Source organism: Poecilia latipinna, unplaced genomic scaffold (genome assembly GCF_001443285.1).
Source record: "Poecilia latipinna isolate Pla-1442-1.1 unplaced genomic scaffold, P_latipinna-1.0 Scaffold1911, whole genome shotgun sequence".
Lineage (NCBI taxonomy): Eukaryota > Metazoa > Chordata > Actinopteri > Cyprinodontiformes > Poeciliidae > Poecilia > Poecilia latipinna.
Window position 1 is genome coordinate 98944 of NW_015114527.1, and position 27606 is coordinate 126549.

At 37.5% G+C, this 27606-nt stretch overlaps 4 protein-coding genes across 6 annotated transcripts; 1 reads left to right on the forward strand and 3 right to left on the reverse strand.

Annotated features, from left to right (window-relative positions):
- Positions 1-965: 965 nt before the first annotated feature.
- LOC106935117 (tripartite motif-containing protein 16-like) lies at positions 966-19005 on the reverse strand. 2 transcript variants are annotated; one of them, XM_015015431.1, is made up of 2 exons: positions 19001-19005; positions 966-2865 (listed from the first exon to the last, which is right to left on the reverse strand). In XM_015015431.1, the coding sequence occupies exon 2, from the start codon at positions 2782-2784 to the stop codon at positions 1432-1434; it is 1353 nt and encodes a 450-aa protein (XP_014870917.1). In that variant the 5' UTR covers positions 2785-2865; positions 19001-19005; the 3' UTR covers positions 966-1431. The 2 variants fall into 2 exon arrangements, with proteins under 2 accessions (XP_014870917.1, XP_014870916.1); XM_015015430.1 differs by lacking the exon at positions 19001-19005 and having other exon boundaries at positions 966-3124.
- On the reverse strand, positions 8921-11084 carry LOC106935118 (tripartite motif-containing protein 16-like protein). The gene has a single exon (XM_015015432.1). The coding sequence runs from the start codon at positions 10893-10895 to the stop codon at positions 9381-9383; it is 1515 nt and encodes a 504-aa protein (XP_014870918.1). The 5' UTR covers positions 10896-11084; the 3' UTR covers positions 8921-9380.
- On the reverse strand, positions 14971-18741 carry LOC106935119 (myelin-oligodendrocyte glycoprotein-like). The gene is made up of 6 exons (XM_015015433.1): positions 18570-18741; positions 16600-16962; positions 16427-16516; positions 16223-16334; positions 15943-16135; positions 14971-15829 (listed from the first exon to the last, which is right to left on the reverse strand). Exons 1-5 carry the CDS (start codon positions 18664-18666, stop codon positions 15985-15987), a joined length of 813 nt encoding a protein of 270 aa, XP_014870919.1. The 5' UTR covers positions 18667-18741; the 3' UTR covers positions 14971-15829; positions 15943-15984.
- A 640-nt stretch (positions 19006-19645) lies between the features above and the next one.
- On the forward strand, positions 19646-26152 carry LOC106935121 (high affinity immunoglobulin gamma Fc receptor I-like). Of its 2 annotated transcripts, XM_015015434.1 has the most exons (6): positions 19646-19793; positions 20280-20380; positions 22855-23026; positions 23525-23782; positions 25041-25286; positions 25807-26152. In XM_015015434.1, the coding sequence occupies exons 3-6, from the start codon at positions 22996-22998 to the stop codon at positions 25938-25940; spliced, it is 669 nt and encodes a 222-aa protein (XP_014870920.1). In that variant the 5' UTR covers positions 19646-19793; positions 20280-20380; positions 22855-22995; the 3' UTR covers positions 25941-26152. The 2 variants fall into 2 exon arrangements, with proteins under 2 accessions (XP_014870920.1, XP_014870921.1); XM_015015435.1 differs by lacking the exon at positions 20280-20380.
- Positions 26153-27606: the final 1454 nt, after the last annotated feature.

Here is a 27606-nt window from a genome sequence, read left to right on the forward strand (position 1 = left end):
GGTAAATGTGAAATTCTTTAATCTTGATTTTTGGATCTAAATTATTTACTTCTACTTAAGATTAAAAATAGCTAATTTATCTGGCAACTGTTTTTTTAAGTACTTCACTAGATTGCTTGCTAGTTAAAAAAAGGTTAATTATAGAATTCAGCTGTAAAGTTGGATTATTTAGCTAATAAATTCTGTCATTCCTTGTTGTGTCTGAATTCATTGATTCATGAGAGACTGAGTTTGGTCCAAGACTCCAGAGATGCTAGAATTTCTGCCCCGATTCAACTAAAGAACTTTAAATAAATAAAATTATATAAGCTAAACATAGTTATGAATTCCGGTTCTCAACATTTTTGATGCCATATCAAAATGCTTAAACAGTGTGAAATAGTTTCTTCCTCTGCAGTACCTAGAAGTGGACTCTAGGTGTCACTCTTCATCTGTCACATGACTCAGAGATGTGACTCAAGTGACTCAGCTCATGCATCACGCGCTGTAAACTTGTCCAGACATGCGTCGATGAACTTTGACACATAAACACATCTCTGCATCATCTGTCGGACTTAAGCCATGTTGGAAGATTTTAAATTTCACTTTCAGAGCCAGAAATCAGATTTGAACTGTTTAATCTTTAATAACTAGCGGTCAGTAATCTACTCCGCTGTAATTTCTATATTTCATTTGTACATTCTTGAATCTAGATGTTTACATTGATATGTAAAGAGTAGCAATGCACCGATCCGTTGCATAGAAATAAAACTCACAATTTTCCCTCTGATCGGTTATTGACAGGTTTATGCTGAAATGAATGAATGGACTAGTCACCGTAAAGAGATTGTAGAAAAGCGGAAAATCTACCAGGAAATGCTTGATGCGATCTGACATGTCGTATACAGAGGGTTAAAGTCGACATTAAAATAAATCGGAGCATTTTGTCTGCATTTACAAACAAAACTGAAAAAATGAGGAAAACAGTAAATCAATATCATGTTTATGATGCTTTCAACAATCCACACTTGGCAGTTTGTTACACATTCAGACTAAAAGCATGACAGTAAGAAGTGCAGGGAGATTCTGGAGGTACAAAAAAATAAACTGAAAGCAGAGAAAAAAAAATAATGCTGCAGATACAACATTACTAGTTAATTTGTTTTAAAAATAATCAGAAACTCAAGCAGATTCTGGTGACATCATGTGAAACAGAAATGACAAATGTGATAATGATGCAGCTAAGTATGATCAATTGTAAATTTTCAAAATGTATTCAGTTTTACAAGAAAATTAAGAAATTAGATTCTCACCACACATCAAACATTAAAACAACAAAGATGACAGAGTAGCTCCACTAAGACAGCTGATCTCTCAGCAACAATGATGGAGACAAAAGGAACTGGGACTAAAATACACATTTTAACCAACTGGACCTCAGATCACTGCTGACTATTTCAGTTTAATGAACTCAGCAGAGGAGGCATCAGAACAGGAAAGGGAGAAGTAAAGACCAACTCCAACATGTAGCGGCTGAGTGAATCTGGTCTGGACTCTGTGGAGGAGAGTCATGGTTTTAGAGACGCTGTAGAAAGACAGAATACCTGCTGTGTGGTCCAGGTACACTCCTATTCTGGAGGAAACTGGACCTGGTACTGGAGTTTCAATGTTGTTGTAATAAAATGTGTAACTGTCTGTGTAACCATATAAAGACCAAGATTTGTCATTGAATCCAAAAGCTTCTGTTCTGTTGATGTTCTGGTATGAAACGGCTACATAAACTCCACTCCCAGTTCGCTCAACCTCCCAGTAACAATGTCCAATGAGACTCTCTCTGCTCAGGACCTGAAAAACACCAGAGAATCTGTCTGGATGATCAGGATAAAATTGTTTTTGTCCCATTAATGTTACTTTCCTGTTCCCTTCAGATAATAACAGATTTCTGTGAGCCGTGTTTGGATCCAGAGTGATTTCTTGTAAATATTTTAATAATCTCGTTCTGGTCTTTGGTTCTGATGCTGGTTCTGATAGTAGAACGTCCACTTTAGTTACTGCAACTGAGATGTTTGTCCATGCGTCTCTCAGGACGTCCTGTAGTTTGTCCCTGAGCTCTGTCACAGCTGCTGTCACGTCCTCAAAGTGTCTCAGAGGACGGATGTTGATGCTGGATGAGTGTGTCGACTCCCTGAGTGCTGGCAGTGAGGGGTAGTTGAGGAGAAACTGGGTGTGATCCTCTGTGTGTGAGAGCTGCTCCAGCTCAGCGTCTTTCCTCTTCAGCTCAGTGATCTCCTGCTCCAGCTTCTCCTGAACATCTTTGACTCGACTCACTTCAGTTTCCTGCTGGGATCTGATCTGCTGCTTCACCTCAGAGCTTCTTTCCTGGAGGAGACGGATCAGCTCAGTGAAGATCTTCTCACTGTCCTCCACTGCTTTATCAGCAGAGACATTGATGGCCTCCACCTCCTGTTGAAGCAGCTTCACATCTTCCTCTTGGTCCTGGATTCTCTGATGGATTTGTTGTCGACTCTCCTTGAGCTTCTTCTGCTTCTCAGCTCTTTCTGCTTTAGCTGAAACCATTTCATGGCCTTTATGTTCCTCCATAGCACAGAGATAACAGATACACTGCTGATCAGTACGACAGAAGATCTTCATCACCTCATAGTGACGAGAGCAGATGTTCTGCTGGAGGTTCTTAGAGGGATTCACCAGCTTGTGATTCTGTAAAGGTGGAGCATTGTAGTGAGGTTGGAGGTGATTCTTACAATAAGAAACCAAACAGACCAGACAGGACTTGACAGCTTTCATCTTCCTCCCAGTGCAGACATCACAGGGCACATCTTCAGGTCCAGCATAGCAGTGATCAGCTGGAGCAGCTTGGAGTCCAGTCTTCTTCAGATCCTCCACCAACTCAGCTAACATGAAGTTTTTCTCCAGGACAGGTCTCGGTATGAACTCTCTCCTGCACTGAGGGCAGCTGTGGATCATCATCTGATATTCTCCATCCCAGTAGCAATTAATGCAGTTCTTACAGTAGTTGTGTCCACAGGGAATAGTCACCGGATCCTTCAGTAGATCCAAACAAATTGAACAAGAAAAGTTACTTTGGTCTAGTTGAACTATTCTCTGCTCCATTTCAGCTCTCAGTAACAATGACCCTGACCTAAACGTGTTCCTGCAGTGAATGAGGCTTGAACACATATCTCCGTTGGGATCAACGGAGATATGTGTTGGAGTACGGCAAGCCATTTTATCATACATTTGGTTTTGTCTGACTATCCGTAACCACATTCTAGATATTTTAAAATATCTGTATTTACCTTCTGACTAGTAAGAATAATAATTCAAGATATCTTACATTATATTTTGACAAGTCAAAATTCCTTTCCAGATATCTTTAATTTAGTTTTGACAAGTCTTTATTTTCTTTTAAGATATCTATAATTTAATTTTCACTAGTCAAAAATACAAATCTCCTATCCAAAAATACATTTAAGATATCTTGAATTATTGTGTCATCTTTAATTAAAATTATGACTAGTCAAACCTAAAATCGAGATATCTTGAATTTACTTTATGACTAGTCATAATTTAATTGTAGATATCTGAAATGTGTATTTCAGATAGTCAGTAATTCATTGTAGATATCTTGAATTGAAGTCTCCATACAAGTCAATGGTAAATTTGACATCATTTTTGACTAGTCAGAATGTAATTAGAGATATCTCAAATAGTTATTTTGTGTAGTCTAAATATAATTAGAGATATCTTAAATTACTTAAACGTCTAGTCATAAAATAATTTGAGATATCTGGAATGTAAGGGCGGTAAACCCAAGTTTATGTTAAATCGGTCTGCCATACATTGGAGGTGCTGCGTAGGAGGAGTTAGTAGACCTTTTATGGCAAGTCGTTTTAACATAAATTCGGTTTTACCGCCCTTACATTACAGATATCTCAAATTGTTTTGTGACTAGACGTTTTAACAATTTAAGATATCTCTAATTATATTTTGACTAGACAAAATAACTATTTGAGATATCTCTAATTACATTCTGACTAGTCGAAATGACGTCAGATTTACCATTGACTTGTATGGAGACTTCAATTCAAGATATCTCAAATGAATTACTGACTATATGAAATACACATTTCAGATATATACAATTAAATTATGACTAGTCATAAAGTAAATTCAAGATATCTCTATTTTGGTTTTGACTAGTCATAATTCTAATTAAAGATATCTCGAATTACTCCATAATTCAAGATATCTTAAATGTATTTTTGGATAGGAGAAATGTAATTTTGACTAGTGAAAACTGAATTATAGATATCTTAAATTCAAATAATGACTAGGCAAAAATTAAATTAAAGATATCTTGAATTGTAATTTTGACTAGTCAAAATTTCTTTTAAGATATCTCTACTTGAATATAGATATCTTGAATTACACAGCTTTTCTATTTAAGATATCTTAAATTGACATTCCGACTAGTCAGAATGACATTACTGATATCCTGAATTAGTATTCTGTCTACTCAAAACGTCCCCGACTTACGTAGCAATTTGAAAGTTTAATAAAACAATGAAAAATAGAGAAAACGAAAAAAGATGTTTGAAAATGCGCCACTTTCATGTTGAAAATGGTTTGACAATAGCAATTTTAGTGTTTCAAAGCTGTTTTTAAGTGCATTCGGTTCTTTGGAAATGAATAAACAGGAAGTTCTTTGCAGATATCAGAAGCAGTCTTATAGTTTATGAAGTTTTGCTATCTCCGCATTTCCAACATTGTCGAGCTCTTTCTAATTTGTGGCATTTACTGACAATTTTGTGCAGGAAACATAAAATCCTGCAGGCAACTGTTTGGACATCACAAAGGGGCTTCAACGTCATTCTTAATTCAGATATCTGAAATTATAATTTTGGCTAGTCATAATTGTGTTGAAGATATCTTAAATCGTAATTACGGATATTTGTCCCGTCAAATGACAGATCCAGTGACGTCATTTGAGATATCTTGAAAGGAATTTTGACTAGTCAAAATGTAATAGAAGATATCTTGAATTATTATTCTTACTAGTCAGAATGTGAATACAGATATCTTAAATTACTACTCTGGATAGTCAAAATGTAGTTTTGTCTAGTCAAAATGCATTCTTAGATATCTGGAACGTAAGAAGGATAGTCAGATGAAACCGAATTTATGTTAAAACGGCTTGCCATAACCTTGGGTTCCAGGAAAAGCTGTGAGGAGTGTCTTCCACTGTGCCTGCTTATTTTCTCAAGTTTCTATGTGAAGAATCACTGAGGGTTGCAACAGAAAACGGATTACTTATAAAATGTTTAGAGCAGAAAAGAGATTTAAGCTTTTACCTGTTTATGGTTATTTTGGGAATTTTGACTGCTGAAGTAATGTTACTCATTTAATTTTATCCAAATGCATAAAAAATGAGGGTTCAACTTGATGAATTAAGACTGATGAATATGAGATTTAGCCAATAAAATGTCACATAATTAAATATTTCATGCTCACCTCATTGGCAGCAGTTGTTGGTTTTCTAAATATAGTATATATTTGCATATAATAGTAGGAGACTTGTCAGAAATCCATCGTAACAAAATATTCGTTTGAGCACAGAAAATTAGGACATTATACAACTTGTTGAGATGCTTTACCAAGGCTGAGAAAGAGTCATGCTGTTAGACAAAGGGCCCATAGTAAAGAGTTACATTTTTGATTCTATTAGACACCGAGGTCCATTTCCCACGAGAAACTTATCATGAGACATGGTGTGATTTCAGGAAGTGTCGTCAGTCAGACTTTTTAGAAACTCTTGTCGGATGTAATGGTAAAGCGTCTCCTTTCAGCGCTGAAAGTTAATAAAATAAGTAAAGTCTGAATGCTTTTCTTGGCTGATTTTATCCTCCGTGTGTCAATACAAATTATGATTCATTGATTGAGATTCTCATTCTCAACAAACTTGCTCTTGTTTTGGATATGTTTATTTGGTAGACCAAGGAGAAGAGACACTGGATTGAGATCAATATTAGTTTTGATCATTTTCCTTATCTCAGCCAGAATAGATTCCCAGTATATCTGGATCTTGGGCCAGACCAAAGACAGTGTGTGAGGCTGCCTTCATGTATTTTACATTTAGGACACAGTGAAGCGGACCCTGGTTTAAACTTGGACACCTGGTTTGGGGCCAAGTGGCCTCTATGCAGCAATTTAAGTTGCAACGCCCAGGAATGATTACAAATGGAATTTTTTATGACAGAGTTCCAAGTATTGCTCCACATTTCATCAGTGATCTCATCTCGGTATTCAGCTCTCCTCCCCAGGACTGGGACAGAGTGGACAAGTGAAGCTTATGACATTCCAGTGCCTTGTAGCACAAACTGAGTGACACTTCACGAGTTCTGAAAAACAGTTTTCAATGCCCGAAACCTCAGTGTCCCTGAGAAGAGTTGTTTCTTTTTTAACAAAGTCTCTTAGCTGGAAGAAACGGAAGAGGTTATTTCCCCTACTTCAAAAGCTTCCACAATTTGATTAAAAGACACGAGGATGCCCTCCTTAAAAAGACGCCCAGAGAGGAAATAAGTCTGGGTTCTGGACAAAGGGTGTAAATGGGGATGTTTTCCCAGTTCTTCTCTCGATTTGTGGAACTGCCCTCCAGGCCTTGGCTGTATTCACAGTGATTGGATTGCTACAGCATTTATTTATTGTTTTCATATTTTTAAGACAAAGCAGGCTTTTAAGAGGGCAGTCACATAACAAGGCCTCTATATCCAGCCACACTGTGTATGAATTTCCAAATATCCACTCTTGGGCATATAATATAAGAGAACTCAACTGATATTTTTTAAGGTCTGGAAGATTTAAGCCTCCCTTGTCTCTTGGTAGCTGTAGTGTTGATATTTTTATGAGTGCCCTTCTTTAGGTCTAGATAAAGGAACCAATCCAACTCTTTAATTTTTTGGATCCACCTCTGAGTAACCAAAATAGGAATCATCCTAATTGGGTATAACAAGCGAGGGAGAACATTCATCTTAAGAAGTGAAATTCTGCCCAGCCAAGATAAGAGAAGACAATTCCAGCGTTCAAGGTCTAGGACTAGCTTCATTTTTTCAAATAATGGGACAAAGTTTGCTGATCAAAGACAGGTGTGACAAATATGCTGAGGTATTTAAATCCTGCAGGGGACCACTTAAAAGGAGAATTAGGGATATAAAGTTATCTACCCAAGGGCATGGCCTCGGATTTGGAGAAATTTATTTTGTATCCTGAGAATTATCCCGTTGTGTTGTCGTCTAACTCAGACTAGGACGTCACCAGCTTGAATTTACCAAATTTAGTAACTATTGTCAAGGCCCTCTCTACTTTTAAGGCAATATTATGCAAGTAAAAATGGCAAATTTGAACATCTTCCCTGCGTTCAAGTTTTTTCTTCTCTTCTTTTTTTTGTTAAATGAAAGTGTGCAATACCGCCACCATCTGGTCTGGAGTGTGAACTGGAGCTAATCCTGTTGATCATAGATCTTATATCACATCTGAAAATGGGTTGGGTACTTTAAACAACATTACATCATGATTATCATTTTTTTATTCTCTGCAATTTAACAAAAATAGTAAAAGATTATTAAGGCACCTAAAAAAGCATACTTTGTTGGTGCTTAAAAAGTATGCCTACAAATTACATGAAAAGTACTTTATAGGTGCCTAAAAGACATACTTCTGCATATGTATTAATTAGTTTCATTTTGTAATCAGGTTGCTGCGTGTTGCAGGTCCCTCTTGAAAATGAGATCTGGATCTCAGCGGGGTTCACCCGTTTAAATAAAGAATTTAAGAAAAGGCATACTTTATTAGCCTAAAATTAACACTGAGATTTAATTTAAAACATACTGAAGTTAAAAATTTAAAGTAGTGTTAAGTGAACTTTAAAAAATTCTATTTTGAGCATATATATTAAAATATATTTTAAATATATTAAACATACTTTAAAATATATTTAAAATATATTTGAGCAAGTGTATATTTGCACTTGGGCAAATATATATTTTGTTCACTTAAAGTATACTTTAATTTAATATATTAAAAGTGTATTTTGGTACAATTATGTTTTAGTGTGTTTTAAGTTCTAATTTTGAAATTACTTTTAGTATACTTCAGATATATTTACAGGTAGTATACTTCATACTTAGTTTGCTTAAAGTGTACTTTCACAAATGTAAATATATTTGAAATATACTAAAGTATACTTTTTTTCACCTCAGCAGAGCTGCAGCTGATTGTCACCTTGCTACTCAGCACATAATGCAGAGGAACCCCAACCAAACACTGAGTACATAGGCTGATAAACACATGGAGACACATGTCTGAATTAAATATCCTTCTATTGAATCTATTTAATAATACACTTCTATTTGAATTTAAATAATGAACTAAATTAAGTTTCTTATTGTAATCTGTTGTACATTCGCATAACTCAGCTTCTTGTTCCGAAGTTCAAATTCTGGCTGGATCTTGATGGAGACCCTGGACGCAGTTGGACAGCAGGTATTTGGCGCCATCTGGTGGCCAACTTTGAGGTTTCTCCACACTATGATCTCAGCTTTGTCTGAGTCCTCACACAGATATAAAACCCTGTAGATTCAGAGTCTGTTGTGTCTTTTTGGATCATCCTGGGCTCCTGCCCTCAGGAGGTAGAAAACAAATCTCAACCTGAAGCAACAAAAACTCTGATTACTCATTTTGTTCTCATCTGAGAACCACGACTGATTCTGGTATTTGGAAATGTTTCAAAATTACCTTTAAATAATAACTTTTATTACTGACACATGATAATAAAAGTAATAAAACACTAAATTACAGACGCGTCATTATATATTCAAACAGTGAATTAATGTGCAAAAACAAACACAGAACTACAATCTGAGTCACAAAACAACTTTATTGACACAGTTTGACCCATAATCTGACATTTGTCCAATGAAACAATGACTTATTGATAGTTTACATCAGCTCATCTTTACATGGATTTGAACAATATATGGTCTGACAAATCAATCAATCAATCAATCAATCAATCAATCAATCAATCAATCAATCAATCAATCAATCAATCAATCAATCAGTACAGTCAGTTGATTTAGCAAATTTTGTCATTAATTTATGAACATTTTCTTAAAACACTTTCTATACATTATGTTCAATAAACAGATATTATTATTTTAGGTGAAGCAGTGACAGCCTCCATGGCTGAACAGAAACAGGAAGGGGCAGCACCCACACAAACTCCAACATCAACAAAACAACAAACAAAATGACAAATTTCTCAGCAGTGAAGAAATGAAAACAATGATGGAGACAAAAGAAACTGAAACCAGCTGGAGCTCAGGTCACACTGACTGCTGAGGTTTAATCAGCTCAGCAGAGGATCCATTATAAACACAGATCCCAGCATATAGAGGCTGAGTGAATCTGGTCTGGACTCTGTGGAGGAGAGTCATGGTACCAGAGACGCTGTAGAAAGACAGAATACCTGCTCTGTGGTCCAGGTACACTCCTATTCTGGAGGAAACTGGACCTGGTACTGGAGTTTCAATGTCATCAAGAAAAAACGTGTTACCGTCTTTGGTGCAATATAAAGACCAAGACTTGTCATTGAATCCAAACCCTTCTGATCTTCTGATGTTCTGGTATGAAACTGCTACTCCAACTCCTCTCCCAGTCCACTCCACCTCCCAGTAACAACGTCCAGTCAGACTCTCTCTGCTCAGGACCTGCTTATAATCAGTGAATCTGTCTGGATTATCTAGATAAAACTGCTGTTGCATCATTCTTATTACTTTTCGGTTCCCCTCAGATAGAAACAGATTCCTGTTTGCTGTGTTTGGATCCAGAGTGATCTCTTTTGAATGATGTAAGAATCCATCTCTGGTCTTTGGTTCTGCCAGTAGAACATCCACCCCAGTGACCTTCAGTGAGATGTTTGTCCATGTGTCTCTCAGGACGTCCAGCACAATTTCTTTCAGCTCTGTCACAGCTGCTGTCACGTCCTCAAAGTGTCTCAGAGGACGGATGTTGATGCTGGATGAGTGTGTCGACTCCCTGAGTGCTGGCAGTGAGGGGTAGTTGAGGAGAAACTGGGTGTGATCCTCTGTGTGTGAGAGCTGCTCCAGCTCAGCGTCTTTCCTCTTCAGCTCAGTGATCTCCTGCTCCAGCTTCTCCTGAACATCTTTGACTCGACTCACTTCAGTTTTCTGCTGGGATCTGATCTGCTGCTTCACCTCAGAGCTTCTTTTCTGGAGGAGACGGATCAGCTGGGTGAAGATCTTCTCACTGTCCTTAACTGTTTTATCAGCAGAGCGATTGATGGCCTCCACCTCCTGCTGAAGCAGCTTCACATCTTTCTCCTGGTCCTGGATTCTCTGATGGATTTGTTGTCGACTCTCCTGGAGCTCCTTCTTTTTCTCAGCTCTTTCTGCTGCAGCTGGGACTGTTTCATGGCCTTTATGTTCCTCCATACGACAGTAGATCTTCATTCTGTCATCTTTACTAGCGCAGTGGTCAGCTTGGAGTCCAGTCTTCTTCAGATCCTCCACTAAAGCAGCTAACATGATGCTTTTCTCCAGAGCAGGCCTCGGTATGAACTCTTTCCTGCACTGAGGGCAGCTGTGGATTTTCCTCTGATCTTTTCCATCCCAGTAGCATTTAATACAGTCCATACAGTAGCTGTGTCCACAGGGAATAGTCACCGGATCCTTCAGTAGATCCAAACAGATCGAACAGGAGAAGTTACTTTGGTTTAACTGAAGTCCCCTGTGCTCCATTTTAGCTCCCAGTAACAACGACTGTATGACTTTCAAGTGCTGAGGAGGAGGGAACAGAGACGTGTTGACAGGATACAGCATAGGAGAAACGTCACACCTCAGTTCCCAGGAAGAGCTGTGAGGTTTATCTTAGACGTGCCTCAGCCTGCTTGTTTTTCCAGGATGTGGAGAATTACTGAGGGTTACAACAGAAATCAGATAATGATTCAGTTACTTAACCGAACAAAGAGAACAGGTTTAACTTTTTAGTTGTTTTTGGTTGTTTTAGATGCTTGATTTCATTCACTGACAAAAAATAACTTTGACTTACTGTATGTGTGATTTAGCCAATAAAATATCAGCTAATTAAATAACTGATGCTTGTGCTAAACTACGATAACCATTGATGCTAAAAATAGATCCCTCTGTCCATTTGAGTCGTCGTCTTGTAACTGGAAGGTTGTAGGTTTGATTTCAGCTTCCTCCTGTCACATGTTGATGTGCCCCTGGGCAAGGCACTGAACCCCACTCTGCCTACTGATCGGTGTATAAATGTGTTTGGGGGTGAATGTGACTTTAAAGCGCTTTGAGTGGCCAAAATTATTGGAAAAGCCCCATATATGTTCAGTCTATTTACCATTCTGTGGTCAGCCTTAGCAAACCACTGGTGCTCATAAATAAATAGCATTGTTATTTAAGGTAGTTACAGTAGATATCAGACTTAAAATACATTACTACATCCCAAACTAGCTTACATATGTCGTTTTACACCACGATATTGTTATTCCAAAATGGTGATACCATTATTGTCAGAAGATAAAGAATCAGTTTCACTTAAGATCATTGATTTCTAATTCATGAAATTATCTAATGAAACGTTACTTTCTCAGAATAATGATTCGTCTTCATTTGTGCTTTGCGTTGTGAACTGGCTGTTTGGAGCCAAATGTTCATGAACTTGTTCTTTCCAAAACATCTGTTTGACCATAGATGGAGGTAAAAACTGCGATTTAACGTTACGTTTCTTCACTAAGACAGACCAGTAGATCCCTGCTAATGTTGCTCCAATCCACATATTGATCTCCTGCTCTGTTTTTTCATCATCTGTGAAAAAGAACCCAAGAAACTTAAACTGGGTCTGGACCTCATTCCTGCTGTGCTGTTGAAGTCTAGAGTTATCTAATAATATTTGACATAATTACTTTAACCAAAATAGTAACTCAGATCAAAATTGCTAAATTGCCACACCGCTTGGTTAGTTCAGTCTGTTATTATTTCTACCTGCCTGATGAGGCCTTGGTTTTAAAATAATAGAAGAAGGCACAAGTTCAGCACTGGTGTTACCCGAACAGCAAAATGCTACAAGAGTTTATTAACAAAACAAATTAAACTTAAACACACAAAACACTTAAAATGATCACCCTAAGCTATTATTACACCCCAGACAGTATATCAAATGGAATTGCGGAGAACAGAACAGCCTTTCAGTTAGCGACTTTAATGTTGCAGTCATTAGCTTCGGCGGCTAACTGCTTGCAGTTTGTTGCCGTAAACAGACTGGGATCGTTTGTTTCCTGTCTAAACAGCTGCAGCCAGAATCTCCTCCTCATCCCAGACCATCAGCATATTTCTGGCATAATTAAAAATGAGGTGGCTCAGCAGTGGTAAAGCTGTTTCTCAGCTCTGAAATGGGTATGTGCTGCTCGGTGGGGCGGCAGTCTGCGCTCTGGGGGAACCTGTAACTACGAGGCTCCTTCACAGGAACATTCAGCTTATTGCTTGTTTCATATTCGTCGACTCTATGATGTTATAATGATGTAAAGCTCTTGGAACTGCCTTGTCAAAAAGTACAATAGAAATAAAATTGACTCAGACCAAATGAGACGACGTGTTTTCAGAGCTTTGGCTGAGGTTTTGTGCTAATTGTGCAAAGTGTTGTGACAGACTGGGCCTTGTTTTCTTATTCAGTTACTAATCCTCTGTAACTTCTTGGCTGATGTCTGGATGTCTTCAGTTCTTCCACACAATGCTCTTTCCTCATGATGTCATCTCATTGTGGCGTTTTCCGGACAGCATGATTCAGCCGCCACCGAATATCACCAGCTGCAGAAGAGCTATTGTGTCTGTTTTCATCAGAGGTCTGCTTTTCACCATGAAGGTTTGCGTTTCTGACTCTCCGTGTTAATCAGCCACATGGCGGATACTTGTGTCACAGGCTGAGCTGCATTCAGGGAAATGTATCTTGGGATGGGTTTGTTTATCCAGAATGTTTCACTTGTAAGATGATATTATTTGTGGCATATTCAAACTGATAGAGGTCTTCAAAATGTCAGTAAATATGCCACAAAAAGGCCTAAATACAAAATATAGGCCTTTTCTGGCATATTTACTGACATTCTGAAGGCCTATGGGTGTTATTGGGACCAAAGCCTGATCATAATATGGTGGAACCTCTTGTTTGGGTTTAGAAATAAGGTTTGGATTTGTTTTTCACAAAGTTTAGGGTTGGGAATATACTAGTAATGCTAAGGATAAGGGTAAAGTTTAGACTGTAGAAATAAATGGAAGTCAATGGAAAGTCCCGACAAAGATAGCCACGCAAACATGTGTGTGTGTGTGTGTGTGTGTGTGTGTGTGTGCGTGTGTGCGTGTGGGTGTGTGTGTGTGTGTGCGTGTGTGTGGTAACAAAATGCAGCCAAGTCTAATCCTGGATGGCTAAGTTAAATTTGGTGAAAAGGAAAGTGAAGGGAATGGAGACGATGTATAACTGCAGCAGGAGTGAAACAGAAAGTTCACTAGGTGGCAGCAAAAGCTGCTGCAATCTGACATTTAAATAGAATTTGCTTCAAACAAAGCAGCTAAAGTCTATATTAAAACAAATCGGTGGATTTCAAACAAAACTTACAAATGAGGAGAACAATAAATCAGTGCCATGTTTATGATGTTATTAATAATCCTACCTTTACGGTTTGTTTATGGTTCCTGTAAGAAATCCAGGGAGATTCTGAAGGTATAAAAAAATAAACAGAGAAAGTAAAACTACTGATGATGCAAGTGTTTAATCGTTCATTTGTTTTGAAAAGTGATCTAGAAATTCAGGGGGATTCTGGATACGTAATGTGAAACTGACACTATAAATGTGATAACATTCATTACCTCAATACTATTAAAATGTCTGGATGTTAAAATTTACTCAGTTTTACGAGAAAATCAATTATTCAGATTTCTCAACAGCCTTAGAGTGAAAGTTGATCAAAGATTACAGAATAAGTTCTGACAGCTCATTAAATCCTAATAATACTCAGACAATGACTTATTTATTAAAATGACTTGGTATGAAGATTTCACCCCAAAGGGTGTTTTGGGAATTTACAGCCAATTGTTTTGTTATTACTGGTTATAACTTGTCATAACGACGCTGATAGGGTTTTAATTTTCTATTTTTGTTTTTATAGAAACTACTAAGATTTTCCCCTTTGACTGGATTCCCCCTTTGGGTTTTATTTCAGAACCAGAAAGTAAAAGAAGACGCTGTTTAAATCTGGAGATAAGAAGCTGAAACCCAACTTGAACATGATCAGGCTGTTGACTCAGGTGATTCCCGGCAGCTATCTGATCCGTTGGGATCCGTTTCGACCTGCCGACAGTGGAAGGGTTCAAAGTTCACCAGGAATTTAAAACTACAGTGAAGTTTCCAGATAAAACATTTAGATTCAGTGGATTTCAAAGGAAAAAGAAGCAAAGGTGATTCAGGTCAACGTTGCATTGCAAAAGTATTCACACCCCTTAAATCTTTTCACTTTGTCACGTTATAAACATAAACCAACAGAAAAGGTTCTTGTTTGTTTACCTCAGTCTCAGTTTGGACGGCCTAGTTAAAGTCCAGAACTAAATCCAAGAGGAACCTTCAGAAAGCCATGAAAACTGTTGATCATGAAATCTTTCATGGACAACAATGTTTGGATCACAGGAAGGAAACATGTTTATGCTCCGATCAGAGGTCAGAGGTCACCTCCATTTAAAGTCATTGAACAGAGGGTCCAATTCAGAACAGCAGCAGACAGAGGAAACAAATATATTTAAAGAAACCTGAAATGCAGTACTTCAGAGTTCACTTTATTGTAAAAATATTCAGCAGTAAAAAAATATATATATATATTCAAATCGGAAACATTTATGGCTTTATGTTTAATTTATTAACTTGATGAGGTTTATTTTCAGCCAATACTGAGAATAATCTAATATCTAAGTGCTTCAAGTAGTAAAATAAGTTATATTTTTAAAAAAACCATGTAATCCAGGGGGATTAAAATCCCCACAGCATTTCTCTAAAAACGTTTCTTCTCCAGGAAAGACATGAAAATAAATTACAGTCCATCATGTAACCACAGCAGGTCAACAAGGAAAACAACTCAGACTTTTATCTTTTCACATTGAGGTTACTTGTTTTAGTGTTTAGAGCAGACATGAAAATACATGACAAAATAAGTGCAAATAACGTGTCACTGCATTAATGAAAAAATGTTCTACATCACACTTTTCTCCTCATACATTTAAAATATTTCCTAACATTTCACAGCCTGATCTGCTCTGCAGGTCTCATTTAACAAACATTTAAGGTTCATCTTTAAAATATGCAACATGTGCTTAGACAGCTGGATCCAAAATAAATTAAACACAAACTGATGATACCAGATCATACATGGTGACATTAAACAGAAATAAAGCAAAATAAATTAAAAACAGCCTTAGAAAATGAGCTTCAGTTCACAGTACAAAGACGAGCTTCTCTTCTGGTGTGAAATCACAGATTTTTTTACTTCCTGGAGAAAAGTCCCTGTGATGGACAGGAGACCTGTCCAGGGTGACCCCGTCTCTCACCCACTGGCAGCTGGAGCTGGGCATCAGCGCCACTGCTGGCCCCAATGGGAAGGGTGTAAGAAAAAAGATGGATGGATAAAATCCAGATCATTTCTCATGTTTATCTGAAAGTCTGTGGGATTCCTACAGAGTCTGTGAGCTGCTTAATGAAGAACCTTCAGGAGAACAGAAAAAGTCCAGAGTCAAACAAAGATCATCATTAGAGCATCACCTGCTTCCTCTACCATCATATGACCTCATCATCTGACCAGTGATGAGTCAGACTCACCAGGTTTCATCGATACGCCTCAGACTGATCAACTCAACTCGCTCAGCCTCCGCAGTTTCCATGATGCTGCGGTTGATCAGGAATATCAATGAGAGTTTGGCTGGATTTCTGGTCCACATCATCACAGCTCTGCTCTGGACCAAAGCATCCAAACTGAGAGGCAGAGGCCCGACTTAGGAGGTTCTGCTGAAATCTGTAACAGATTTATTAGTTTTTATTAATCATCTGATGGTGATTATAAGAAAGAAGCGCTGATTTATTTTAATTATTTCTGACTTACTTTGTGATTGTGGAGCATTTTTTTAAGCTGAAGATGACTAAGATGAAAAGTAAACTCATAGAAATGATGAAGAGAATGATGGGGATTAAAAGAAACATCCTGGACCGATGACCTGAAATAAAAGAAGAAAAATGTCAAAAAACCTCAAAACAAAGTAAAACTTATCAGAACCCAAAGAATCAGAGTTTGGACCTGCAGACTCACCGTTCCTGCTGGTTTCCTCCTGTGGCGTTGGAGTGATGAGGTTTCTGTGACGAACCATCTCTGTTGTCGTCGTTGAAACAAAGTTTGGATCTGAAACAGCAACAATAACAGGACTGATGAGAAAAAGTCCAACAGATTCGGATCAGAACCTGCAGTTTGGACCCGTTCCTCACCAACAACAAGCAGAAGTTCTGCTTCTATCCCGAGGCGTGGGATGAAGCATCGGAACCTGCCCTGGTCCTGCAGGCTGACGTTCCTGATGGTCAGAGACACGTCTCCTCGCCTCAGGCCGTCCTGGGACAGAGACGTCCTCTGGATGTACGTGTCCATCATCATGTCTCGGTCCGTCTTCCTGAAGCGGTACACGAACACGTACTCCACACGCTTCTGAGGGCCGGTCGGCCTCAGGTCCGGTCGGGACCACTCCACCGTCTTCCCCACGGCGTCCCACTCAGGATCCACCCGACACGGGAGGATGACGTCATCTCCAGGAGCAGCTACGATTGGCTGAGAGGAACCAATCAGTTGGAGGCCACCTGGAAGCACAGGGAAGATTTTATTAGGTTTCATAAATATGATCATAAAACTAAAGTAAAAACCTGAAACTTCTCAGTGTTTTGGGTGACAAACTTCCCCAAGAGGGGAAAACCCCACAGACAGAAACCCAATCCATCTGTGGAGGGTTGGGTTTCCACCAGGTTTCCTCCGGAAGTTTGTAACATAAGCAGCTGTTTGGGAAATCTGCCAGAATGTCACATTTATCATTTTACTCAAACAAAAGCAAACAAGTGGAAAAAAGAAAATATTACTGTGATCGCTATCGGGGATGTCAGGAATCGTTAAGCTCTATTTGCTCTCACCTGAATCAACAACTGATGATTTTAACTATTTTATCATTCAAATCAGGAGGTTGATATTAACTTTGTTCTCCATTAGCCTCCCCTCTAGAGCTTCGCTTTAAATTCGGATACGTTTCCTGAGCCAAAATTCCAAGTTTTCTACACATTTTATCAATTTAGAAAGTGATTTAGACATTTAAATTTTTGTAAAATCTGGATTTTTTTTCTCCCACCAACTCACTCCAAACGTTTCCATGTTCAGTGTGACATCAGCACACCCAGAACTGTTATATGGCTTTTTTCTTCTTTTTACAAGAATGAAGAAATAATTAAAAAACACTTTATTGATCCCTAGGGAAAACTAAATGTTGTAAATAATTAATTCAAATTCTTGAAGGAGTTTCTGAAGATTGTGATGGATCCTGGAAGGAAAGATCTCTTGTTGCAGTCTATATTACAGTAAATCTGAAGAAGCCATAATGTAAAAAAAACCCCACAGTATTAATACAGTTGTCATAATACGAGAATAAAGTCACATGACAATAAAGTCGAAATAAAAAAATGAAGTCTTAATATTACCAAAATAAAATGGCAAAATTTTATTAGAACTCCAACAAGACTTCTCACAATTTTAAGACGTTCTGGTAAAAATTGCATTTTAATTCTACCAAAATTGACATGATGTCACGCCCCCTTTTCATCATGACTAAGCATCATATCCATCCATTATTGCTGATTAATGTCACATTTCGGTCATGTGAGTTAATTAGTTATTATTGTGGGCATTTGCTGACTCACCGTGTGATGAATATCAAGAGTAAACATTTACTGGGAAGCATCACTTACAAATAAAATAATAATTATTATCGGACAACCGGTGGATACGTTTTATTATCAATGTACAGCTATTCATTATTATTATTTATTCTTTTTAATCTCTTTAACAAAGTTTATGAATTTAGATTCAGATTTGAAGACTATTTTAGTCAACCAATGTGAAACAATTTGAATTGTCCCAGGAAGTATCAGTGAATGACCGTCGACGAACAATGTACGTTTGTTTTATGTCTAATAATATAATTACAAACAGCAGAATGAGGTCAGAGGAAAACAAAGACACAAATAAGTTACTTAAGAATAAAACAGAAACGGCCAAAACGTCTAAAAACAGCGGAGTCATTCATCGTTCAAGAAACAATGAATGAGTTCACCAGCTGTCTCATTCATACTTTGAATGAAAACGCTTCCTGGTTGCTTAGTAACAGTTTAACGTAAGTTGAGGAGAAAAGCAGCAGCGCTTTTACCTTTAACAGGCGTCCAGAACAAAACCAAGAAGAAGATAAAAGTCCAAAATCCTGAACGGCTGAAGAAAATCTCACAGAGACCAGCTGCTTCTGACATTACAACAGAAATGTTGTCACCGCCTCTTCTGTACGGTCCGTGTCCTGAACTGCGACGGGACCGATTGTGGGTTATATTTGAGTTTAGAGGTGGAGCTACGTCTCTTACGTCATGGAAAAATGTAGGGATGACGCACCTTGGAGACTAAATATTATTGAATCCATTTAAAAAGAAATAATCGCTTCCAGAATAAATTAATCTGTGTGCAAAATCACTTTTGTTGGTTTTCTCTGTTTTATTCTGTTTTCCAGACAAGATTCATCACAAAGTGCGTCAGACCTCTCACACAGAATTAATAAGGCAAACAATCCATCTGTCCTAATTTTATAATCACATCCTTCAACTAGGCCCTCTGCTCAAGGATTTATTATTTTCACGTGAATAATTAGCAATACCAGGAATCCTGGTTTCATTTTATTCACATAAATATTTAAAACCTTATAACAAATTGAATTCATATCTGCTTAAACAACCAGGTAAAATGAAAAATGAAAGCCAATAATATTTATTAAAACATCTTATCAATCAATTTAAATGTCGCATTAAACACTAACAATTGATTTGTGAAGGCAAGATAAATACTGGTTTACTAGAATAGAGCTGAAATAAGTATATTTAAATTAGTAAAGTTCAGCTTTCCCAATTAAATGAACAGACTGCTTACCTGTCCTGTTCCCTGCCTCTTCTTAACACTGGTATAGTATGGAGGCCTGGAAGGTTTTAGTTTTGAAATATTAAACAATTCATTCATTGACTAAGATATTATTTTCTCTATTATGGGTAAGGACATGGATAAAGAAGCCATCTTTCATCCAACTTCTTCTGTTTCTTGGAAAGTTTCACCTTCACAAAGTAAGATGGACAGATACAACAATGAACCATTTAGTCCGTTATAAGCTGATGTAACGCAGCTGGACTGGAGAACAAAGAAGCCATGAAGACAAAATATGATCACAAACACAAATATGAAGGCTGGACCGCCATTGGCTGGCCAGGCTGCCAATCACAGCCTCGATATTCCGGTCCTTCCTGATGTAGCAACACCAGACAGGAGAGCTAAACGGAGTTTTCATTACCTTCAGGTTGTTGACGCTGCTTAATGAAGCTTTTCTGCTGTACAGCTGACTGTAAGTAAACAACATTTAAGAGTTTAATATTTTTTTAGCAGGTTGTTACTAATAGCAAAGTTCAATTGTGTCCAGTTAATTTATTACATGATGTTGCATGTTTACATAACAAATATGAAAAGAAGATAACGTTAGGATTATGAAGATGTGAATTTTATTTATCTTAGGTAACTGAATTGTTCATTTTAGATTTAGTTTCCTACTTTTTAATGGTTGAATTGCTTCTACATTGTTGGAAGATGTATTTATTTTCTATTTGTGTCTTTCTTCCCTCTTTTGTTCTTTTGGTTTTATATTTTTGTCGGATGTTTTTTTTTTCTCTATTCCCTTTAGAGATTCTTCATAAATGTCTTTTAAAACTTTAATAGAGATTTGGGGGGAAAACAAGAAAAAACCCCAAAGCAACGAAACGAAGAAACAAAACACATTACTAATTTTTTTTAGAATGGAAACCATAACCAAAACTTAAGTTTTGATTGTTTTCAGCCAATCAAAACAGAGTGACGTCACAGAGGCGTTTCCCTGTTGCCTGCTGGGAGAGACCAACTTCCTTATCTGTGGTTTTTGTTTTAAAGCGTGAAGGAAAGGTAAGATCAATTGTTTCTAGAATATTGTTCGGGGCTCCCAGACAGATTCAGGAGGAAAGTTTTATCAACTTAAAGTTTGATCATTTTAATTAACAGACCTGAGCTGTTTTTATTTGTTTATTGTGACTTTAAGAATGTAAAGTTTTACTCTGCTTCTCGTGAAGGCGATTTAAATGTCGTTATCGTGATTTAAATGTCACTTAAAGTGCAAAAACCAGATCATGTCAGACAGAATCATGGTGAATGTTGATGTTTTAGTGGCTAATCCAGACATAAACAGGGAAAACAAATATGGAGGCAGAGAGCGACAGAGTGATACTGAGAGATAAGAGTGATAATGTTTATCTGATGTTTCCGGGGAAACCAAGCCACTCCCTGGTAGTCATGGTATCTCCCAGTCAGTGACGTCAGGGGATTCCCTGGAGTTTCTAAGGAAGTGAAAGTCTCCACGTGTTTTCGCCATGTTTGTCTAATAAGTCACCTGCAGACGTATGAAGAACAGTTTCTCTCCAATATATGAGAATTTATGAGCAAACCCTTTAACCAGGCAAACAAAAACTAAGCTACTGAAAAGTAGGGAGGAGAATAATAAAAACTAACAAACCATGAAAATAAATAATAAAAACAAAGAAACCAAGGTTTGTTTTGAGAGTTGGTATTGAGGCCATGCTAGTTTTAAAGCTAGGAAAGAACAAGCTCACATTACTGAGCCATCACTTTGAAACCACTGATTGAAAACGAAGTTTGTCACAACTTTAAAGTAAAACCTAAAACAAATTTAGCAGAATTTAGGCCCGGTGGCCTAATTCAGTCACACACTCTGGTATCTGGTTTAAGCATCTGGTTGGACAGGCGCACGTGTCAGACACAGAGCTGTGGTTTCAACGCTGCGCCCCTCAAGACAGCAGAAGGAAAACCACTTCATGATCAGTCAGCCCCTCGCCTCCTCCAGAGCCTTTAACTCAGATGGTATCTGCAGGAGCTCAGGCAGCTGGTTTCAGGCCGTTAGCCTTATGGATGGATGCAGCCACCAGATCCACAAACAGCAGAGCAAACGTTACCATGGAGACAGAGTTTCTCCAAAGATTCACTCTTTTACTCATCCAGGTCAAGATGTTCACCTGCTGCTGCTGCTAACCGCAGCCTGTGGAGAGCAGCAGGAAAACAGGAGCTGGTTTCAGCTATGATGTCAGTGATTCCAGCTGTAACAACAGTAAAACAGATTAATACCATTAATATTAAAGTTAACAGATCATTGCTGTTTTATTCAGTCTGTGTTTCATCCCATGGCTCGGCCCAATGTTAGCAAACATGAGAATAACTTTGTACTTTTTGCTAACCGGTTAGCATTGCAGGACAAACCAAAACTCCAGCAAGTTTATCAACCAACACTCTTGAACTTTTTAGTTTTTCTTTCTTCACTTTTTTATATTAACTTAAATATTTACTGCTTGAGGTCAATTAGAATTATGAAAACTATTGATGTTGGCAAAATGACAATAACTATGCAGATAATCTTTAAATTTTTTTTATTTCTATGTCAAAACATTTCACCTGTTTGGTCTTTAAAGTCTTTACCCTTTTATAATATTACCTCTATCCAGATCTCTTGTAAAAGTTATTAAAGGTCGAAGGTCAATCCTGGGCCTGTTCTGTATTAATTGTAAGCTTTGCTGCTGGGAACCAAACGTCATGATGAGCTACAGATCTATTTACACTCAAACATCGGATCTAAACCTTTACGCTGTTCACTGATCTGATTTGACATAAAACTTGGTTGATTTATATTTCTTGGCTTAAAATTAGGAAAAAAAGTATTTTATTTTGATGATCCAAAATGTACCATTTCTTCTGCTTTGGTATTTCATTTCTTGTCTTAATAGTTTCATGTTTCTTGATGTTTTCCACCCTTCTGCTCCAGTTAATGTGGTTTTATAAATAATTTAATGCTTTCCTCAAATCCTCAGCAGAGTTAAAAGTTGTACATAAATTTCCATTTGTATTTAATTACAGCAGTGAATTAACTTTCATATTACATCATCATTTATTGTCTGGAACAGAGTCAGCTTGATGTTCTGCTGGTTAGTAGTCGGGTCCAGTCAAAGTTCAGCAGACCGCTGTGCAGCACATCTGGATCCGCCCTCGATCTGTTAAGGCTTTGAGAAATAAAAGCTAAATTCTGCGTAGAAATTAATAACTGAAAATGTTTTCTAATTGATTTTGTTTAAAATCATGAAATTGAAGATCAGAGGTAAAATTTCACATCATATTTAACCTGTAAAGCAGTTTTTAGTTTAAATGTTTGGGTCAGCGCCGCCTCTAGAGGAAGTTTGTTCACCTCAAGCTGAAATCACACTTGGCTGTAAATTGCATCAGAGGTTACAGTGACCTTCACTCTCTCCTGCAGACGCTGGTGGACCAAAACATTTGACCTTTTCTGAACTTCTCTGGGTTTCTCTCTTCTTTTTTCACAGCTCTTGCACAAACAACATGTTCTCAGGTTCGAACCTGGAGACGATCGCGTTAGCAGGAAGCTGTGGCGTCTTTGACACAATCATCAGAGGTGTGATGATGAAACCCCCCGATGGCGAGGCGCCTCAGTGCAGCGGCTCAGGATGGAGGTAGCAGCTCTCTGCGCTGTCGTTGGTGAGTAAAAAACATTTTTAATGTAGTTTAAAGTCTCTTATTTCTGATTCATCTTCTGGTTCATTGATTCTAAAACTCACTTTTTAGATTTTAATTTTAGTTTTTAACCAGAAGTAATTCCAGAAAATGTTTCTCTGATGTTAAGATCTGACTTATTTGCTGCCACTGAAACAAAATGAAACTTAAATGGGAAACATCTTCAGCTAAATGATAACTTTATTCATGGGAAACATGAAGATCAGAGAGTTTCCTGCTTTGGTTTTTCTCTTTGATCACTAGTGTTGCATCGGGTCAAATCGGTTACATCAGCTGCATCAACTCGGCTTCAGTAGTCGACTGTCATGAATGTGAATCACCGTTCTATCTAAAAAATGATTCATCGTTTAAAAAGTCAGCAGAGAAAATAAAACGGCAGGATTTTGTTGTTTTTCTGTTTCTGAATCGATCAGAAACATTTTGAAAACTTTTCCTCTCTGAAGGTTTTTCTCCTCTTTGCAGCTTGTCTGAGGCTCTTCCCCAGCAGATCCCAGTTCTTCCAGTATGAATCTGTTTCTCTGAGCTGTGAAGGAAACTCGTCTGAGTGGAGAGTCAGGAGAAATACATCAAAACAAATAAATGGACTCTGTCCCTCATATTCAAATCACACACATGAAACTGAATGCATCTTCAGTGAGCTGTATGAAGCCGACTCTGGAGTTTACTGGTGTGAATCTGCAGCAGGCGAACGCAGCGATTCAGTCAACATCAGCGTAAAAGGTGGGTTAGAACCAGCACAGGCTGATCTGGTTTAATTGTTTGCTCTAACTGGTTCAGGCTGACCTGGTTGTGGTCTGGAAGAGAGAAAAGTCCTCTAAACAGGACGCAGATAAATTCACACAAAAAGCTTCAGTTTGAGGTTTGGTATCTCAAACATCTCTCAGTCTCAGATTACAGCCACATTTATCTCATGATAAAAAATCAGTAGAGTTCAGATCTGATTTGATGCTTTCAGACGAGTTCAGATGATTCTCCTGGAACCAGGGCAATATCGACAGCTGAAATATCTGAAAAGTGTTTACAGAGAGTAAAATCCTGAAGCTGTAAAGCAGAAACTTAGATATAATTGTGGAAATTAGAATTCTGGAAAAATTATCTTAATAAAACCCGGCACTTTAAAAAAGTGCCGGGTTTTCTTTTTTTATTTTTTTTATTTTAAAAGAAAACCAAGTTTTCTTTTAAAATGTTTTTGCGCCATGTTGATCCAGTTTTTCGGCCGTATCGACATTCGTACATTTCGTAAAGCTGCAACGGAAAAACAACCAGACGTTCCTATTGGTGGGAAAGACGAAGAAGAAAACAGGAAGTGGTACGGTTATGATGGCGTGGTTCTGTTAATGATTTATTGTGTGAACAAACTTATGCAGGTGTGATTTTACTTGCGTTTTTTATTTAATGGAAATATCGTAACTGCAATATTAAGCATTTCTCTTTTTTTAACCTTACTTGAATATCTACAGTTTTGTGCACATTTCTAACTGAAGTGCATCTCATTAAGTTGCTGCTGAACTGCAGATCTCCTTCAGTGACAAACAGCTGCATCCAAGGTGCACAAAGCAGCGTTATCAAAGATCCTTCCTTCCAAAATGAAAACGCATCTACATACATACATGCTGCTATTTGCACAGTTTTATTGTCACTAAATGTCACTAATGAGCCTGTTTTCAATGCGTTTTATACATTTTGCAAAAGAATATTCTACTCACTCGCACATCCCTTTGAATCGACAGAATTTGCTATTTTTAATAACTGCACAGATTGTTGTTCTTAGTGTTATATTATATTTATGTTTGGGTGAATCTACAGTTTTCTATTCTATTCTGTTGATTAATCCTTTGCTGATTTATGACACTTTAAGAGTTTTTTTTGACACAGCTCAGTCTGTGTTATGTTTCTTTCTGTATGCAGGAGATAAAAATGCTCATAATTTTTTTCTGACTCATTTAAAACTCGTTTTCTTCCACATTTTGTTTCTCAGATGGATCATTGATCCTGGACAGTCCTGCACACTCAGTTAGTGAAGGAGAAAACCTGACTCTTCACTGCAGATTCAGGCCACCGTCTTTCTCCAATCTGACTGGTTTCTATAGAAACGGGGTTCTGGTCGGGAACAGCTCTACGGGAACCTTCACCATCCGAAGCGTTTCTAAATCTGATGAAGGATTTTATAAATGTAACGCCTCTGGAGTGGGAGAATCAGCAGAAACCTGGCTGGATGTAACAGGTGAGAAATGTTTTATTTAAATGATGCCTGCAGTTTTATGGAATGACAGTAGTGCCAAAAAACAATCTCTGTTTTATTATTATATGCTAAATTACAGTCTCTAGGGAACGTACATTTTTCATTTCTTATTCTTTCTCTAAAATGTATTGATTAATTCTAATGAATAAATTGCTTTAATATAATTTTTAGTAGATTTAATTAGGCTGCTCATGTCAACTGAGTCCAGTTGACATGAATTTAATTTTGAGTAAATTAAATTCTATGCAGCTTTTTAAAGATTTAAAGATCCTTGAAATGACTTTGCATTTAGAAGCTGAATTACCAGATTATTAATCCCCAGCGGCATCATTAAATATGATTAAAGAGAAATAAATTAGATTTTTTCATCGATAAAAGTAAAAAGGATGTGTTCTCTTCTGGCGTTCAGAGCGGTGGGTTTTATCTGCCGCCCTCGTTTGTGTCGAGATGCTCGTATTGTTTGTATGTAGGCCAGCTAACCTGCTATCTTTGTGTTTTAAAGGGCGCAGGCCTCAAACGCCTACGGCTCCGCTCGCCCTCATACTACTTCCTGTTGTGGCCTGCATTTTGTTGCTGATTGCGCTGATGTTGCTCTGCCGCTGGAGAAACCGCAAAGGTCAGTGTGTTTTCAAGTAAACACTCAGAAATTTCACATCCTCCTGCGTCTCTGTGTTCAGGTGTCAGAAAGGAGGGAGGGGAATAAACGGAGGAGTTTACGTGAAACGAGAATCTCTGTGACCTGAGGATTATTCAGACTGATTTAGCTTTAAAGGAACCATTTAACTTAAAGTTAACGTTTCGTAGCGGTCCGACCAGAATCCTGGTCAAAATTCTTGTTTAAATTACATTTTCTAAATCTAAATCTGGCAGAGATGTGACTCATTCTGGGTTTATCTGTTAACCCTGCAGTGGTTTTGAGTGTTTAAACTGAGGTTTCTAATGTGGACACAGAAAACAAATGGAAAAAATCCTCCTTTTTAACTCTGATTTTTCTTTTGGTTCATGAAAGCATCATTGCTCTATGCAGCACTGCAGAAGGTTTGAGGCTGGAGATTTTAAAACTTAAATTTAGTGTTAATGTGTTAATTCACTAAATCAAAAACTGACGTAAAGATTTCATCCTCAAAGTCTGACGACATTAATTTACACATTTTCTTCATGTTCATGGAACTAAATGTAACTATAAAAGGTCTAAATCTTAAACACTAAAAGACAAACAGAATCGTCACATTTCAAATTATTCTCTTCATTTCATTATTTAGATTTAGTTTTAGTTGCTTTTAGTTCCCACCACACAGCATTTACTGTGCATAAAACTAAAAGGGGAAAATCATTAATCATCAAATTGTTTAGTGCCTGCACCGAATGATTTATTTTAGAAACGTTATTTCCTCACTGAGTAGATAAAAACATGAGGAGTGAGATCTCATTCTACGTTAAATTTAATTACAGATTAATGACCAGAGTTCATGTTCCAGCCTGTTTCTCATGTTTTTGTCTTAATTCAGGTTTTTCTTCTTACTGTTTTTTTCTCAGTCTGTGCCGTGAGAACAGCAGCTCCATCTCTTTATGGCACAATAAATAAAAAACAAACATCACCTCTTTTATTATGGCGTGAAAGAATGAAGGGAGTTGAATGTCAAACATGGAATGTGATCATCTTTGACACAGAAGTCATCGTTTTACTGCGTGGGTTTTAGTGTTTTTACACTAATAGCTTTGCTGATGACATCAAAGGTTATTATTAGCTGTTACTCCACCTCACAGTTATGTCAGACATGTAAAACTAAATATATTTCAGTATTCTTACGTATCCTATTAAGAATCTTTCTTGATTCCATTAGTCGTCACTGTCTGATGCATTTCTATAAAAGGAATTTTATCTCAGTGCTAAAGGTGAACTCTGAGTTCACACCTAAAAGCAATTAGAGATGATTAGACCAATTAAGGCCTTAATTGTCATGATGACGCTGGTTTCCTCATTGACTTGCTTTGAAAAGCTGCAATACCTGAGAACCAATGCATGACCAGGGAGAACCTTCTAGACGTGAGGCAACAATGCTGATGTCATGCTTCATTTTTAACCCTCAGCTTGAATCACGTCATCTTAAAAACTTTACGTTTTCAGGCACAACTGAAAATGTGTTGTTTTTTTCTACACTGCAAAAACAAAATCTTATCAAGTATTTTCAAGTATTTTGTCTGTTTCTGTTGAAAATATCTTAAAACAGTTAAAATTAGACAAAACTAACACACAAGTAAATCTTCACCAAGATATCAGGGCTTTTTCTTAACACAAAAA

Excerpts from the sequence above, each read along its gene's own strand:
- LOC106935118 (XM_015015432.1), bottom strand. The coding sequence starts at position 10,895 with ATGCTGTATCCTGTCAACACGTCTCTGTTCCCTCCTCCTCAGCACTTG.
- LOC106935119 (XM_015015433.1), bottom strand. The coding sequence starts at position 18,666 with ATGTCAGAAGCAGCTGGTCTCTGTGAGATTTTCTTCAGCCGTTCAGGA. Across the intron at positions 16,335-16,426 it reads GGAGGAAACCAGCAGGAACG|GTCATCGGTCCAGGATGTTT; the intron begins GTGAGTCTGCAG and ends CTTTTATTTCAG. Across the intron at positions 16,136-16,222 it reads AAATGCTCCACAATCACAAA|ATTTCAGCAGAACCTCCTAA; the intron begins GTAAGTCAGAAA and ends AATCTGTTACAG.
- LOC106935121 (XM_015015434.1), top strand. The coding sequence starts at position 22,996 with ATGGAGGTAGCAGCTCTCTGCGCTGTCGTTG. Across the intron at positions 23,027-23,524 it reads AGCTCTCTGCGCTGTCGTTG|CTTGTCTGAGGCTCTTCCCC; the intron begins GTGAGTAAAAAA and ends TCCTCTTTGCAG. Across the intron at positions 23,783-25,040 it reads AGTCAACATCAGCGTAAAAG|ATGGATCATTGATCCTGGAC; the intron begins GTGGGTTAGAAC and ends TTTGTTTCTCAG.
- LOC106935117 (XM_015015430.1), bottom strand. The coding sequence starts at position 3,111 with ATGGAGCAGAGAATAGTTCAACTAGACCAAAGTAACTTTTCTTGTTCA.